The 15,997-nt window shown below is 45.3% G+C and overlaps 2 protein-coding genes, 1 long non-coding RNA gene and 1 pseudogene across 10 annotated transcripts in view; 2 read left to right on the plus strand and 2 right to left on the minus strand.

Moving 5' to 3' along the window:
- The first annotated feature begins 43 nt into the window (after nucleotides 1-43).
- RPS25 (ribosomal protein S25) lies at nucleotides 44-1,903 on the plus strand. The gene is made up of 5 exons (XM_082411206.1): nucleotides 44-191; nucleotides 426-521; nucleotides 1,083-1,266; nucleotides 1,661-1,759; nucleotides 1,854-1,903. Exons 1-4 carry the CDS (start codon nucleotides 189-191, stop codon nucleotides 1,753-1,755), a joined length of 378 nt encoding a protein of 125 aa, XP_082267332.1. The 5' UTR covers nucleotides 44-188; the 3' UTR covers nucleotides 1,756-1,759; nucleotides 1,854-1,903.
- CENATAC (centrosomal AT-AC splicing factor) lies at nucleotides 1,869-10,339 on the minus strand. Of its 2 annotated transcripts, XM_082411161.1 has the most exons (11): nucleotides 10,148-10,338; nucleotides 9,842-10,005; nucleotides 9,321-9,419; nucleotides 5,895-5,961; nucleotides 5,754-5,816; nucleotides 5,355-5,419; nucleotides 5,097-5,202; nucleotides 4,057-4,087; nucleotides 2,362-2,451; nucleotides 2,157-2,289; nucleotides 1,869-2,073 (listed from the first exon to the last, which is right to left on the minus strand). In XM_082411161.1, exons 1-11 carry the CDS (start codon nucleotides 10,265-10,267, stop codon nucleotides 2,010-2,012), a joined length of 1,002 nt encoding a protein of 333 aa, XP_082267287.1. In that variant the 5' UTR covers nucleotides 10,268-10,338; the 3' UTR covers nucleotides 1,869-2,009. The 2 variants fall into 2 exon arrangements, with proteins under 2 accessions (XP_082267287.1, XP_082267286.1); XM_082411160.1 differs by lacking the exon at nucleotides 5,754-5,816 and having other exon boundaries at nucleotides 2,157-2,451; nucleotides 10,148-10,339.
- On the minus strand, nucleotides 5,955-7,930 carry LOC309637094 (enhancer of rudimentary homolog pseudogene; annotated as a pseudogene). Its single transcript has one exon. The product of its transcript is annotated as an enhancer of rudimentary homolog pseudogene (transcript).
- A 15-nt stretch (nucleotides 10,340-10,354) lies between the features above and the next one.
- LOC309637112 overlaps nucleotides 10,355-15,997 on the plus strand; it is a 47,595-nt gene continuing 41,952 nt past the window's right edge. For 2 of the 6 annotated variants that reach the window (XR_014250401.1, XR_014250403.1), the window contains exons 1-3: nucleotides 10,355-10,490; nucleotides 12,120-12,182; nucleotides 13,050-13,110. This is a non-coding gene — a long non-coding RNA (uncharacterized lncRNA). Of the gene's footprint in view, nucleotides 10,491-12,119; nucleotides 12,183-12,400; nucleotides 12,549-13,049; nucleotides 13,111-14,904; nucleotides 15,912-15,997 lie in introns of those variants that run through there. The other 4 variants (XR_014250405.1, XR_014250402.1, XR_014250406.1 and 1 more) reach the window with 4 other exon arrangements.

Here is a 15,997-nt window from a genome sequence, read left to right on the forward strand (position 1 = left end):
ACTGCCCACAGCCACTTCCGGGCCTGAGTCAGGCCTGAGCCTCCGGACTTCCTCCGCGCGGTCCCGCCCCTTGCCCCGGAAGCACTCGCTGCAGGCGGAGGTTTCTGGGTTTCTTCGCTAAACGCACTTCCTTTTTGTCCGACATCTTAGCGAAGCGAGGTGGTAGCAGTTCCTCTCTCGGCTTCGTTATGGTGAGCTCTGTTTGGGGTCAGCCGGCGTGGTTTTGGGAGCCGGCGATGCCGGCGCGCATTTGGGGCGGCATCGGAGGAGGGCTCCCAGAACTGCCGGGCCGCGTGTCGAGGCGGGCGGGCTATTGCTTCCCCCATGTGCTCCGGCAGTGGGGTCTGCGCGGGGTTGGGGCGCAGGCGTAGGGGGAGCGTGGGGCTGCCTTGAGACCTGGCCGCATTCCCGCTTTTCTTCTGTAGCCGCCCAAGGATGACAAGAAGAAGAAAGATGCCGGAAAGTCGGCCAAGAAAGACAAAGACCCAGTGAACAAATCTGGGGGCAAGGCCAAAAAGAAGGTAGGAGTGAGTCTCTTGAACGTTGAGGGAGGCTGCGGGCGCTCGTCCCTTATCGATATGTTAACTGACACCTAGCAGATGGCTTGTAAGGTTGTGGGGTCTAGAGTCAGGTTATTACAGCTTATGCTCTTACCACCATTCTGTTTTTTCATTTGGAAAATGGGGTGATATATGCTGTTTGGAAATTTAACAGATGTGTACAGAGCATTTATTTTGATACGTAGCACATAGTGTTATTTTAATTGGTTCCTTGGGGCTCAGTCAGTATCCGAAAGTCTCAATAATAGGTTTTCCACCCCCCCCCAACCAGATGTGTCTTTGATGCCGTTAACGACAACCAGGGTCTCTTTTTACTTTGAATTCTGGATTTCTAATGATTTAAATCTTAATTTGCGGAGTGTCTGCAAATTCTGAATTTCATAGATCTCTGTAGGCCAAGGAATAGAGCCACCCTCTCAGTATAGCCGTAAAACCCAGTAACAATTCTTTGAGGCAGGTTGTTCAGGGAGGGAAGAACTGGAGCACTGATTTTTTTTTTTTTTTTTTTTTTTTGGTGAGCAGAAGTGGTCCAAAGGCAAAGTTCGGGACAAGCTCAATAACCTAGTCTTGTTTGACAAAGCAACATATGACAAACTCTGTAAAGAAGTTCCCAACTATAAGCTTATAACTCCAGCTGTCGTCTCTGAGAGACTGAAGATTCGTGGCTCCTTGGCCAGGGCAGCCCTGCAGGAGCTGCTTAGTAAAGGTGAGAGGGGTGTGTTGTACTGATTTGTATGCTTTTGCACCTTAAATTGGCCTGACCGTGTTAGCCATCTTAAATGCAATAGGTGGTTGTTAGTAATGTAATTCTAACATGTTACCTAGGTTATTGGTTAGTGCCCAATAATGGAAACAGTGATTTTCAAGTTATAGTGTAGTGCTGTGAAGGTGGCCATCCCAAGAGCAGGTGGTGAGTCCCTTGTTTTAAAAGGGTAAGTCAAATTAGATTATAACCAAGAAATGTAGGCATGGCATGTCTCCTGAACTCATGCTTAAATTCAACATTTCTGTTTTGGGATGGGATGTAAAACAAGTATTTCTAGTGTCTGATTAAGTATTTCATAGTACTATTGTGTGAAAAATTTATAATTTCTTTCTAGGACTTATTAAACTGGTTTCAAAGCACAGAGCTCAAGTAATTTACACCAGAAATACCAAGGGTGGAGATGCTCCAGCTGCTGGTGAAGATGCATGAACAGGTGAGCAAGAACCCAGGGGTTCATGGTGTAGGAAGTATGCATTCCTTCACAAGGCTCTATAGTTCTGATTCTTGATTTTTTTTTTTTTTTACAGGTCCCACCAGCTGTATATTTTGAAAAATAAAACTTTATTAAGTCAAATAAGTGGGCATGTCTGTTTCCTAAGAAAGGCAGTTACAAAGGATAATAGGTATCGGTTTGTTCATTTGGCTTTGAGCATTACAGTGGTTGAAAATGTATTAGGAAACCATTAACTTTTCTTTCTACGTGGCTGCTGTTTGTTTCTTGCTGCGGCTTCAGTTTTGAATTGATGCCTGAAAAGAAATGAAGGGTTAGCAGGACGAAGGGTGAGATCTCCAAGGGGGAGTGGGTTGGGGTCCTGACACTGGGCCCATACCTGGATTGCCAGCGGCGTCCATTATTCCAGACCCGGCCAAAAGAGGGCAGCCAGCCTGCACTGGTACTGGAGTTATGATCAAAGTTGGCCCCAACTCTGTCTGGTGGGAGTTTCTTCAATTTCTGTTTTTCCTCTACAATAAGCAGTTTTATTTCAGTAGGAAGACTTAAAGAACCCATCACCATTTCTGAATTAATTAACTTACTTTCTTTGAGAAACTCTTCATAGGAGGGTCCTATTTGTTGGTTCCCAGAGCTACAGTCCTCATCTTGGACCATCCAGGGAGGTGTGGCACCTGGAAAAGGAAGACCCTTTAAGCAGAAATCAAAGCACTTAGAAAAAGTTTTTAACCTTCAGGCTATTGTGGAACACACCTAGCTATAAGTTCCTACCTAACTGAAAACTATAAATGTTCGTAAACAAAATCCAGGAATTCTGGACCATGGGAAGTTGAGGGGCCTAGGCTAATTTAAAAGGTGCTGATACTTAATAAGCTGTATTGAGGCATGACTGACATAAACTACACACATTTAAAGCATACAATTTGAAATGTTTGGGGTGAAATCATCATCACCATGTATCTTTGTGCCCCTTTAAAATATTTTCTAGCACACCTTCCTTATACCCCTTTTCCCAGGCAACCACTGATGTGCTTTCTGTTGCTATAGGTTAGTTTGCATTTTCTGTAATTTTGTATAAATGGAATATATTATGTACCCTTGTGTGCCTTTTAGCATAGTTACTTTGAGGTTTTTGTGTTACGTGTGTTTTCAATCGTTCCTTCTTTGTTATTGAGTATTTTTTGAAGTGTTCATTTGCTGAGGCACATTGAGATTTTTTTTCAACTTTGTAAGAAACTGCCAAACTGTTTTCCAAAGTAGTTATGCCATTTTGCCTTCCCACCAGCAGTGTATGAGAGTTCCTGCATATATAAATGGTCAGTCTTTAGCCTTTTTAAATTTTTTGGCCACACCACGTGTCATGTGGTATTGTTCCCCGACCAGGGATTGAACCCGTGCCCCCTGCATTGAGAGTGCGGAGCCTTAACCGCTGGACCGCCAGGGAAGTCCCTAGTTTTAGCCATTTTGATGAGCATCTTTTTATACGCCTTTATTGAGTGTTGAGAGGTTTTCATATATTGAGAATACACATCCTTTATTAGATGCTGCTTTACTTTGGAAAAACGTTAAGTTTATTATGCTAAAGTTTGTAATCTTCCATTTTTCAAGCAAAGTATTTTTTCTCTTAGTTGAAATACAAGGAGACGAGTGGCTGTAGCATGCCTAATGCCATGGTGGGCACTGTGTAGGGTATAGAAATTTCTCTGGCCCTCAATTGCAACGAGTTTTATTTTTTAAATTTATTTTATTGAAGTATAGTTGATTTACAATGTTGTGTTAATTTCTGCTATACAGCAAAGTGACTCAGTTATATATGTACTCTTTTTCACATTCTTTCCCATAATAGTTTACCACAGGATATTAAATATAGTTCCCTGTGCTATACAGCAGGACCTTGTTGTTTAGTTTATACTCTTTTTATTTTCACTCTTAAGTGTATTATTTCAAAAAAAATTTTAACACACACTCATATAGTGGTTGAACAAAAACCCTTACAAGAATTACCACGTCTGACATTTTCTAACTTTTAAAACACCTTAGATCTGAAAGTTAAAAAAAAAAAAAATCCAGTAAGCAGGTGAATGTACATCTGTTACTTTCCTGAGTTACTCAGATGCATTTGACATACGCGTCTTCGATACCCTTCTACCAGTGAAAGGCCTAGAACTCGAGTGTGTCTCAAAGATCCCAAGTTCACTGACAGTGCTGTATCTTAATCAACTTTATTCTCTTAAAAAAAAAGCTTCTTACAGTTTGAGAAACATTGCCGTGGGTCTCACCTGAGTGGATGTTACCAATTCCTGGTGTATCCTGTAGTTGGAAATGGGGGGAAAAATCATAAGAAAGCCAAGAGATGATAGGATACTCATAGCCTAGAGGAAGAAATTTTACAGGAGGTGGATGGAACCACTGCCATGATGCTAGTTCCGCACTGGGTTGATGTTAAATCTTACAGAGCACAGTAAATCACTGAAAGACAGTCTTGCCCTCACCAGACTCAAGGTCTTAGTAGCAGAAATGTCCAAAAATAAGTGCCAACTAGATGGTAGGTAAACGAAACCCTTTTCTTAGCATACATACTACTGGGAAAGAGAATTAAGTATGAATTATACAAATTACATTCACAGCTTTTTATATGGGGCTACATATATTTATAACAGTTTTCCATGAAAAAGTGACATTCGAGCTAAGAGCTGAAGGAAGGTGAGGGTTAAGTAGATGATGAGGGAAGGAAAGCATATCATTTAAGACAATGGCAATTACATGTTCAAAAGCGAGAGGAGCACAGTGCAGCTGGAGGATAGAATGTAAGAAAGCAGGTGATGCGATTATTTTCTGTTGTGTTTGGGACAAGATGGCAGTAGTAGGAATTGTTCAAAGGTAGAAGCTGGTAGAGACCAGCTTGTATTCAGGAGATAAAATAGATAAGACATACTCATTGAGGGAATGTGAAAAATGAAAGAAAGGAGGGGATAAGAATCTGCAACTACAGTTAATGGAAACACAGGAGTGGTAGGGGTTAGCTTCAGGTACCTGTGGGGTATCTATAAATGTCCCGTATTGAGCTGGAACTATGAATTCGGCACAGCATGAGATTTAGGAGTTGGTACTCCTATGTGGCAGTTGGGGCAGTGTGTGGATAAGATCACCATGGAGGGTGAGGAAAAAGTCTAGGAACGTGATACTATGGGACAGGGCAGCAAGAGGGAAAAGCCTGCTAAGACAGGAATGGCCAGAATACACAGAAAAGCCAGGAGAGACGGGTGTCCTGGGAACTGAGGGGGCATTGGCCCTTTCCCAACTTTCGTATCCATTGTACCTGATGGCCAATGAATGTCAGAGATTGTCCTGTCTCCATCCAGTCAAGCTCTGGGGCTGGTGGCAGGTCCACATATGAGGGCTGCTGTGAGGTGGAGGCTACTTGGCTGAAAAAGACAAACAGGAGCCAGGCTGGCAGACAAGGTCCTTGAGCCATGAGGATAGCAAAGATGAGATTTGTTCCCTTTTCCCAGCCAGAGTTACAGAATGTTCTAAGAGATGTCAGAACTCCCAATAAGAGGTTTCCTAACAATCTTACCTGTTTGTCCCGTTCCAGCTTCCAGGTGCCGAAGAGCCCTCTTCTGGGTCTGGCACTGTCTGAGGCTGAGTTTGATTCAGGAAAAATAAATGTGTCTAGGATGCTTAAGAATTTGCCTAGGCCATGCTCCCACCCTCCAGACGTAAACAAATTGAGATACTGAGGGTACTGCCCATATCTTGCAAACTTCCCTCCCTCCCTCCCTCCCAGCCTGGCCCACATCATCTCCACTGACAAAGGCCTGCCCCCTGGTGGGCAGGTAGGGGAATTAAGCCGAGCTGGTGAAGCATGGAGTCCATGAATTCTCCTAAGAAGAGCTGGTAGGTGAAATGTTGGACCTGGGAGAAGCAGGAATCAGTGGATTTGGATACTGCGCTGGCTCCTCCGAGGGAAACCAACCTCTAAGACAGACCGAACCACCTCCTGCCGGCTGTGCTCCACCTCACGGATCTGGGCTGCCATCTGTGGGAGGGAGGCTGCTTAGATAGGTACAAAATGGTGGGGGGGCTGGGTCCTTCAGAGGCCTTTCCTTTAACTCACCTCTTTAATCACTTCATCCTCTTTTTCCTCATAGGAATCCAGACTTTTCACCATGGACTTCTTGAATCTAAAAAGAAAAAGGGCAAGTCCCTGCCAGTTGTGAAAAGATCCTCAGTAGATCATTTTTCTCTGAGTTTTGAGTAGTGTCAAACTCCCAGAAACAAAATAGTACAGTGAACACCCAAGTACCTCTCCCCCAGATTCACTGTTAACATTTTGCCATACTGGCTCCAGTTCGCTTATAAACACATTTCTTTTCTGCCAAGAACATGAGACTTAATTCTAAATTTTTCAGCATGCATCTCCTGGGAACAGGAACAGCCTATGAAACCATTACCATACTTAAGAAAATCAATTTCCTTTTCTTGATGTCCAAATTGTCCCATGTTTGGGACAACAATATATTTGCAGTTGTTTTTATCCTATAATACAAAGGTATCCGAATGACATCAATGCTGCTATCAACAATAAGACTACTAAGCAAAGCTCAGGATTTCTTTGCAGTTCATTAGTCCTCAGAAAACCTTCGAAGGGTGTACAGTCAGATTTTTGTGTTCAAATGTTACTTGAATTCTTATTCTTTCGTCATTGTTATCAATTGATATATAATTAATATACCTGTCTTTGCCTAATTTTATTATTATTATCTTTTGAAAATATAACTAAAGGACATTTATTTGTTTTTCACTAAGACTTTGTCTTGAGGACATAACTAAACCGCGTCACCACCCCCCACCCCGATTTGAAAAAGGGTCAGTACCGTGAATGTTAAAGCAGATACGAACAGTTTGAAGGACTGGAACCAACAGTAACTGACAAAAACCAGCTTCCATCTAAATCATCATAAAAATGTTTTAAGTTAAAAAAAAAAAAGGGAGGGGGAGAAGGGGGCAAAAGGGGTTTCAGATTGAACAAGATCCTCACATTTCATCTAATACATTCAACCCTGGCTAGTGTATACCAAAATGGAAACCGGATTACTATAATACAAAACTTCTACTACAGCACTCTGTACACACCTGTGTTCCAAGCCCACCCCCATCCCCCTAATGCTTCCAAACTCAACTGTTTCCTGGCCTGTTGACGAAGGAGCATATAGATCTCTTTAATCCAGTCTTTGTTATAAGGCTGATATGTCTGGGTATCAGCTCGGTAAACAAGGCAGCTGAGGTCTTCCAGGTCATCAATAAAATTAAATAACTGACTGATACACGTGATAGAGGGGCTGTTGGGATTCACTCTCTTCAGATGTTCTTCATACATTTTACAAACACCTTCCATGCATTCATTCACAGATTAATAGCATAAGTTCTGCCTTCTGGCCTCTTGGTAAGCTGTACCAGCAAAATGGTGTGAGACATGGTGTCAAACTCTTGCTGCAGCCGCTGCCGACTACTATGCCGACTCCGCCACCGCACACGAGCTTATAGCCTTTTTGCCTAATTTTAATATGTAAAACATTTATGTAGGGGAACGGCTCTATCAAGGTGCCCTGGCAGCCTTGCACGTATCCTTACAGGCAAAGCATTGAACTGCAGCTTAGAGTTTTGGCTGAAGGTCTGCGTGATCCTCCTCGAACACAAGAGGACGGGAGGCCTGAAAGGAACTGCTAGGAGGCCATCTCCCACTCGTCTCCCCTATCTCTCATGGGAGACCATTATGAAAGAGTTTCTCATCAACTCCCAGTTCTGATGGGGTATGGGACTTTGTGCTCTCAGATTAGAGCTGTACATATAAAGCACGTAGCTGCAGTCTAGACTTGGCTCCCCAGCAAAAGTACCGCACAGCTCACACTGCAGTCATCCAGCCCTATTTGTATCAGTATGGTCCTTTTTGGTGTGTTGGACAACCTGGGAAGCTGGCACTTTGGGCTTACTCTTTTCACTGCCTATGCAACAAACTGCTTGAATCTAAAAGCTCACTGGGACTTTCCTGGTGGTCCAGTGGTTAGGAATCTCCCTTCCAATGCAGGGGACTTGGGTTTGATCCCTGGTTGGGGAACTAAGATCCCACATGCTACAGGGCAACTAAGCCCACACGCTCTGGAGCCTGCGCGCACCAGAACTAGAGAGAAGCCTGTATGCTGCAATGAAGCCCCTGCATGCCGGAACTAAGACCCGATGCAGCCAAATAACTAAAAAGACTAATCTTTAAAAATAATGATTAGGGCTTCCCTGGTGCCGCAGTGGTTAAGAATCTGCCTGCCAATGCAGGGGACACGGGTTTGAGCCCTGGTCTGGGAAGATCCCACATGCCGCGGAGCAACTAAGCCTGTGTGCCACAACTACTGTGCCTGCACTCTAGAGCCTGCGAGCCACAGCTACTGAAGCCTGCACACCTAGAGCCTGTGCTCCGCAACAAGAGAAGCCACCGTAATGAGAAGCCCGCGCCCCGCAATGGAGAGTAGCCCCCACTCGCCCCAACTAGAGAAAGCCTGCACGCGGCAACAAAGACCAGACGCAGCCAAAAATAAAATTATTTATTAAAAAAAAAAAGTTAAAAAAATAATAAAAGTGGCTCATTGTATCTTTACTGGTCAAATCAGTCAGGCTTGGCCTGGCCTCATCTTGTGTGAGCTTGAAATTTATAAAGCTCAAAAGTCAAACTATATTTAAATAAAAAGTTCAAGGAGTCCATCCTCATAATTCTCAATTATAACCTTTGATGCTCAACTATCCTTTATTCACCCACCAAAAACCATATGGAGCTGAGCCAGGGTGTGAGGAGTGAGTGGCCTCAGTTTCTTACCTCCTCCCAGTCTGAACCACAGATTTTAAGGCAAGGTGGTGGGATTTAGGCATTTCTTATTTCCTCATTATTCTCCACACTGGGTAGAAAGAAATAACAAATGCCATGTGTTTTCTTAACTTCGACTTTGGGATCCCCTTGGGTTCCACACTCCACAATCTCAATATGGTCCCAATAGAAGTGATGATGTGAGGCTGCCTCAGTCCTCTTCCTGAGGCAGGCAGGGCTCACTCCCTCTCTGTGCTGTCCAGCCTCCTGCACGCCAGTTCCTTGGGGTCCTCCGAGGCCAGTTAAAATAGAGTCTAAAACTATTAAAAGTGGGCACTGGGTGAGCACCAGTTTCTTGCACACTATAAAAAGCATCTTCTCCTAAAGAACCTTAGTAGTTTCTGTGTCATACATTTAAGTAGTTGATTATGGTCGGCTTTAATTATACACTATTCTCTATTTGCTACATACATTGTAAATCCCCCCCCCCCAACTAGACTATAAACCTTTCAAGGACTCTCATATTTCTTTTGTGTCCAATAGGGTGCCTAGGATAATGAGTGCTACAAAGACAATGGTTACTAATGAAGTCCTTACTAAACTTCCCAAGTAGTAGAGGAAGCTCCAGTACCTGACACAGGCCCAGAGAATCCACACTCTGCTACTTCATCATGTGAAGTAGTGACTTACCGTGCATAATCCTGGGGGGAGATCAAAAACTTCTCTTTCATCTGGAACTCAGCCTTGTTCTCCCACCAGAATCTGTTGGTTGCTTTCTTGTGCTCTGGACTGAGAATGGAAAGGACAAGTAATCTCAATGATAGATTACAGAATATTACACAGATATCTAGGCATTAAATAAATAATGCAAACTGACATCTGGGTTTCTGTCTCTGGGCAAGGCTGAGAGAAGAATACTGATAGTAGTCTCTTCAAGATCTCCAGTCTCCCCCTTCCAATAAAAATGTGAGAATCTGAGAGGAAGTGATGGGAGGGAACCTTGATTGAGCAAGCTGCCCAGCTGACTTTCCCAGCTAGACCACCAACACCACTGGGACCATGGCAGCCGTAAGCCCGCTACCCTCAAGGCTGACAGTGCCTACAAGATGACTCAATCAAATCACAAAAGCGTTCTTCCTCTCACCCACCCTAAATTCTCCCTCCCACAAGTGTACACGACTGTTGTATGCGGCTCCCGGCCCGGCGCTCACCTGGCCAGATGCTCCAGCAGCCCCCCATGCAGCACAGTCAGGTTTCCGTGGCTCAGGTGTTTCCTCACCTCGCAGCCGCAGCACAGGCACCAGCAGCACCGCTCGTGCTCGGGCACGAAACGCTCCACCTGAGCGGCGCGGACGGCCTTGCGGGCGGCCTCCACCTGCCGCGGAGAGGGTACCAAGGGGAAGAGGCTAAGTAGGACCCCGGCGGGACCCCCAGATCCCACCCCCTCGGGCCCTCACAGCCCCGCCCGCATTCCCGCCCCGTCCTGTCCAGGGTTTTCTCCAGCCTCCCGTCCGCACCTGAGGCAGAAGCCGCTCCAAAGCCACCTTCAGCTGCCGCTGGTGCTTGCGACTGTAAACGTGTCCGCGGCCGCAGAAGAAGGTCTGGCGGCAAACTGTGCAGCGCTCCGCCGTCGCCATCTACCCAGGACAGGGGATCCGCGACGCGCAGCCGCTCCTTCGCCGTCCGGTGACCTCTGACCCCTCAGGGGCGGGGCGAACCCAGCGGCCCCCGCGGCCCCCAGCGGCCGGCAGGCGCCACTGCAAGTCCTTCTACGGTTACGCGGGTTTTTCTCCGGGAACCCTCATTGCGCACAAATCCAGCCCGTCGCCAGTACCGCCAAATGCAGTCTGGCTGGAAAAGGTAAGGGGAAGGAGCGCACGCAACAGTTAGCGGGGACCGCGCACGTATATGGACCCTGACAAGGACCCGTAGAGACAATGTAACAAATCGTAACTAGTATTTATAGGGTGCTTAGTGGGGGTCCAGAGCTTTACCTTAACTACCTCAGGTAATCTTCACAATAACCCTGTGTGGTGTCCTGTTATTACTGGCATTTTACAAGCGGGAAACTGAGGCGTGAAGGAGGAGGTAAGTCTGTGGAAGGTTGCACAGGTGTAAAGCGGCAGAGGCATTACCAGCAGGCTGTAGGGAACACAAGCTGAAGGCCTAATCTAAGACCTAATCACGCTCATACCCCACAGGGGTGATCTGAACGTTGCTCCTGTAAAGCTGTAAAGGGAAAGCTATAAAGGGTGCAGAGTCTTTGCTGAGGGTTAGCAGACGTGTTTAATCTGTAAACGTGCTAAACTAGTGGAACTTTATTCTCTACAAGCCACTTCTCCCAGAGTCAACAGCCTTCCTGTCTGCCCTGCTCCCTTAGCACCTAAGGTGAATTGCTCCCTCCCAGGGCTGAAATCCCCAGACTGTGATCTCCACCCTAGAACTCCCTCCAAAAAGCCTGGGGCCTGGCCCACACCTTAACTTATAGGATGTGCAAACAGAGCTGGCACAAAGTCCCCAGCTTCCCTTACATTTGTTACCTGTACTGGTGCATTAACCTGAATGGGTTACAATGTCTGTGGGCATATCCAGTCAACTCTACATAATTCAGACCCAGAAAGTAGCCAGACTCCCCTTCAGATCTTGACTTCCTGATGGAGCTTCCCTTTAGACTCAGGCCTTTGCCAGATGTGATCCATTTTGATGACCTTGCAGTTCTCAGTTCCTTGACCTCTCATCACTCCCCTGGCAGGGGTAATCCTGGACCTTGTCCACCAAAAATTGCTCCTTCTCTGAATTCAAACTCTGAAGTTCTACTCTGACTATCGTCTTCCATCCTCCCCTGTGGACTTACCTTCTATCTGGTCTTTAACTGCAGGGAGACCTCCATTCCTGAATATGAGTACTCTTATCCATTCACTTGGAGAATTATTCAGCATCTGCCAGCTACTAAATGTTTGCTCTAGGCCAGGTTTAAAAATTTAAAAACCTTTAAAATGTGGCCTCCCGGTCAGCAGCATCAGCATCTGGGAGCTTGTTAGAAATGCAAATTCTTGGGCCCCACCCCAGACCTACTGAATAGGAAACTCTGGAGTGGGTCCCAGCAATCTGTGGTTTAATGAGCCCTTCAGGTGATTCCGATGCTCAGTCAAGTTTGAGAATCACTGGTCTAGGTCTTAGGTCCTCTTGACTTCGCTTTTCCCACTGGATCCCAGGAATACTTCCACCACACTCTCATGGCAACATATTACTTCACTTGACCTACCAAGACCTCTCATTCTGTCACATCCCAACCATCCCATCTGTTTCCGTCATTTGTCCCAAAGCTGCTTTAGAGTAGTCTACACCATCTGCTTAAACTCCTAACTTTTCAGCCCTCTGCAATTTGGGTTTTGAAACTGTTTCCCTAAAGTCTTCCATTACTGAGTATTCATTCAGCTGCCATCTGAACTAGACTGTGTGAATGGAACTCAATTTCTTCCTCTTCAGATCATCCCCTGTTTTCATCCTCCCAGTGAATGATACCACTAAACTAAAGCCTGGAGTTTTGGGGTAAGTTATCTTTTTTTTTTAATTTATTTTTATTTATTTATTTATTTATTTTTGGCTGTGTTGGGTCTTCGTTTCTGTGTGCAGGCTTTCTCTAGTTGTGGCGAGCGGGGGCTACTCTTCGTTGCGGGGCGCGGGCTTCTCATTGCGGTGGCTTCTCTTGCTGCAGAGCACGGGCTCTAGGCACACGGGCTTCACTAATTGTGGCTCGTGGGCTCTAGAGTGCAGGCTCAGTAGTTGTGGCGCACGGGCTTTGTTGCTCCGCGGCCTGTGGGGTCTCCCGGACCAGGGAAGGGCAGGGCTTGAATCGGTGTCCCCTGCATTGGCAGGCAGATTCTTAACCACTGCGCCCCCAGGGAAGTCCCCGCGGTAAGTTTTCTTTGATACTCCCTTTCACTTAGTCCCCACATCCACCCTGTGCAAGCTGTCTTACTGGATTTCTGAGATGTCTAAAATCTGTTCTCCACCTTTTATACTCATAGACCATACCTTATTTCAATTCCCTACCTTTCTTGCTTAGATTCATGTAAAATCTTTCTGACTGGTTTCCAAGTGTCTGGTGTATTTCAGCTCCATTTATCCTCCACACGCTGGTCTTAAGGTAGTCTCTAAAATGACTTTCCTGATTAATTTAATATCTCTAAGTTGCCTTCAGGAAATATCTAAATTTCGCAACATGAATTTTACACTAAGTTTCCTAACCTCCTTTTCAGTCTTGTGTCCCACACTCCACCCCTCCACCCCCTCCTCCAGGCAATATTCCTGCAGTCCTGTTGCTCCTATGCACTTTAGCATCTCCAGCCCTTGGTTCCCTCTGCCTAGAATTTACTTCTTTCCAGCTCTGCCTGATAAATTCTTTCTATTATATAGGGCTCTGAAATATGAACTAGAATGGAATTTCCACAAGGCTGGTGACTTTGTCTGGAACATGGTAAGCTCTCAATCTATTCATAAGCTCTTAGATCAATTCATGATTGAATGAATGAAATGTCACCCTTTTTGTGAAGCCTATCAGAGTGGATCCTGCAGAATTAATTTTTCAATTTCAAGGTCCTTTGCTCATCCTCTTGTCGTTTTGTTTAGTAGTCAGTTGAAAACCCAATAGTTAAAAAGCTCTTCAAGTGCAGGGACTGTCTTTTTTTTTTTTTTTTTTTTACTAAATAATACTCAGACCCACAGAACTGAGCTTTTCTTTTTTTTTTTTTAAATTTATTTATTTATTTATTTATTTTTGGCTGTGTTGGGTCTTTGTTTCTGTGTGAGGGCTTTCTCCAGTTGCGGCGAGCGGGGGCCACTCTTCAGTGCGGTGCGCGAGCCTCTCACTGTTGCAGCCTCTCGTTGCGGAGCACAGCTCCAGACGCGCAGGCTCAGTAGTTGTGGCACATGGGCCTAGCTGCTGCGCGGCATGTGGGATCTTCCCGGACCAGGGCTCGAATCAGTGTCCCCTGCATCGGCAGGCAGACTCTCAACCACTGCGCCACCAGGGAAGCCCAGGGACTGTGTCTTGATCATACCTGACTCAGTAGAACTAGCAGAAAGGGATCTTCTATGAATATTTCTCAAATTAAGTTAAAATCATCAAAACTCCAGGCGCCCTGGTGTTAACATGCCCATGGGGTGGGAATCTGTGCTGGGAAGGAGCCTCAGAAGCATGCAGCTAACAGCCTGCTAATTATGTTGCAGGAAAGGGGACCCCTTCCAGGGCCCAAGAGTGGGCTCTTGTCTAACACTCGGAAATGAATTGTCTGAGGAGATACATGTACTGACGAAGCAAAAGACTTTATTGGGAAGGGGCACCCGGGTGGAGAGCAGCAGGGTAAGGGAACCCAGGAGAACTGCTCTGCCATGTGGCTCGCAGTCTCAGGTTTCATGGTAATGGGGTTAGTTTTCAGGGTTGTCTCTGGCCAGTCTTCTTTCTTGGCCTATATTTGGTCTGACTCAGGGTCCTTCCTGGTGGCGCGTGCATCTCTCAGCCAAGATGGATTCCAGTGCAAAGGATTCTGAGAGGTTGGCAGGACAATATTATGGGCTGGCATCTCCTCCCTCCTTTTGGCCCCTCCCAGATTCTCCTGGTTAGTTTTCGGTGGCAGCACCATGTTCCTTATTGGGAACTCGTGTTGTGAGACAACTCATGCAAGTGGTTATCATTGTGCCTGGCCAAGGTGGGTGGTATCAGTCAATGGTTCCCTAACAATTAGAGTATCAAACTACAAAATAGGCTAGTAGATAGCTTTATTTATTTAAAAATTCTAAAAAGTAATTTCTTATTAAAAAAGAAAAAAAAACCTGTACCGAAGCTATAAATAAGAAGGGGGACTTCCTTGGCGGTCCAGTGGCTAAGACTCTGCGCTCGCAATGCCTGGGGCCCAGGTTCGATCTCTGGTCAGGGAACTATATCCCACGCCGCAACTAAAGATCCCGCGTGCTGCAACTAAGACCCAGCACAGCCAAATAAATAAATATTTTTAAAATAAATAAATAAATAAATAAAAAGGGATTGGCCTCCATATCTTTTTGCCACCCGCCAATCCCCAAAGATGACTATTACTGTCTTATACCTGTTTTCTTCAAGACATTTTCTGTGCGTAGACAACATACTGTTCTGCTACTGTTTGTTTTTTTAGCCCTAAAAATGTATTATGAATATCTTTCTACACCAGTACATTGAGTATGATTTAAATACTGTCTATATCCCCCTGACTCTCAAATGTATTTACGTCTTCAGCTCAGGCTTATCTTCTGAACTCCAGACTTACAACAATTATCAACTTGACGTAACCACCCTGATGTCTCACACATTCTAAATACAAAACTGCTCAAACCTGCTGCTCCTACACAGGCTTCCCCTCCTCATCATTCATCCAGTCATTCAAACCAAAAACCTCAGAGTCATTATTTTCTCCTCCTGCATCTAGTCAGTACTGTTGACGTGTTGATTCTGCCTCCAAGCTATATCATCAAATCAGGCTGCTGCTCTCCATTTCTACTGCCACGTGGATTCTGCAGTCACCTCCCTACAGGCCTTCCTGCTTCCATGTTTGCCCCCTCCAAGCCACTTTCAATGAGTGGCTAAGCATCATTTAAAAAATAAAAGGGAGTTGGACTTCCCTGGTGGCACAGTGGTTAAGAATCCACTTGCCAATGCAGGGGACATCACTTCCGGAGAAGAGCTAGCTGTTGTTTTCCAGACTTGGAAAAAAGACCCCGTGCTAACGTCTCCTGTGAGAAGTCTTCCCCAGTTCCTCTCACGCTAATTGCCCTCTTCTCTGTGCTTCCAGAGAACAAGGAATCTGCCTGTTAGGGAAGTTACTAGTGACAAGTCCTAGCAAACAGAGCATTCTTACTACCTAATGGGCCCCATGCTAGGCTCTGGGGTTTGGACATGAACGGGACTTATTCCATTGTATTGTCCTCACTGGTTGCCAAGGTCACTGAGGGTGAGCACCTCTGGGACAGGGACTGTATCTTATACGTTGCTTGGTTTGGTGGTTTTCTACTTCATCAGCCTTAACACCCTAGGAATGGAGCAAATACTCTGTAAGACCGTCTTTACCACCCTGAAATGAACCTTACTGATAAAATAACCTACCTACACATACAATTTAAAAAAAATCAAACTGTAATGCTCTAACAGTAATACAACAGAAAAATAAAGGGAGAGAAATGTATAATAAAAATGCATTCTAATGGATAAACTATATATATTCTTTTTTATAAATTTATTTATTTATTTTTGGCTGTGTCGGGTCTTCGTTGCTGCACGTGGCTCTGGTTGCATCGAGCAGGGGCTACTCTTCGTTGCGGTGCGTGGGCTTCTC

The sequence above is a fragment of the Balaenoptera physalus genome (assembly GCF_965194825.1).
Source record: "Balaenoptera physalus genome assembly, chromosome: 10".
NCBI classification, from domain to species: domain Eukaryota; kingdom Metazoa; phylum Chordata; class Mammalia; order Artiodactyla; family Balaenopteridae; genus Balaenoptera; species Balaenoptera physalus.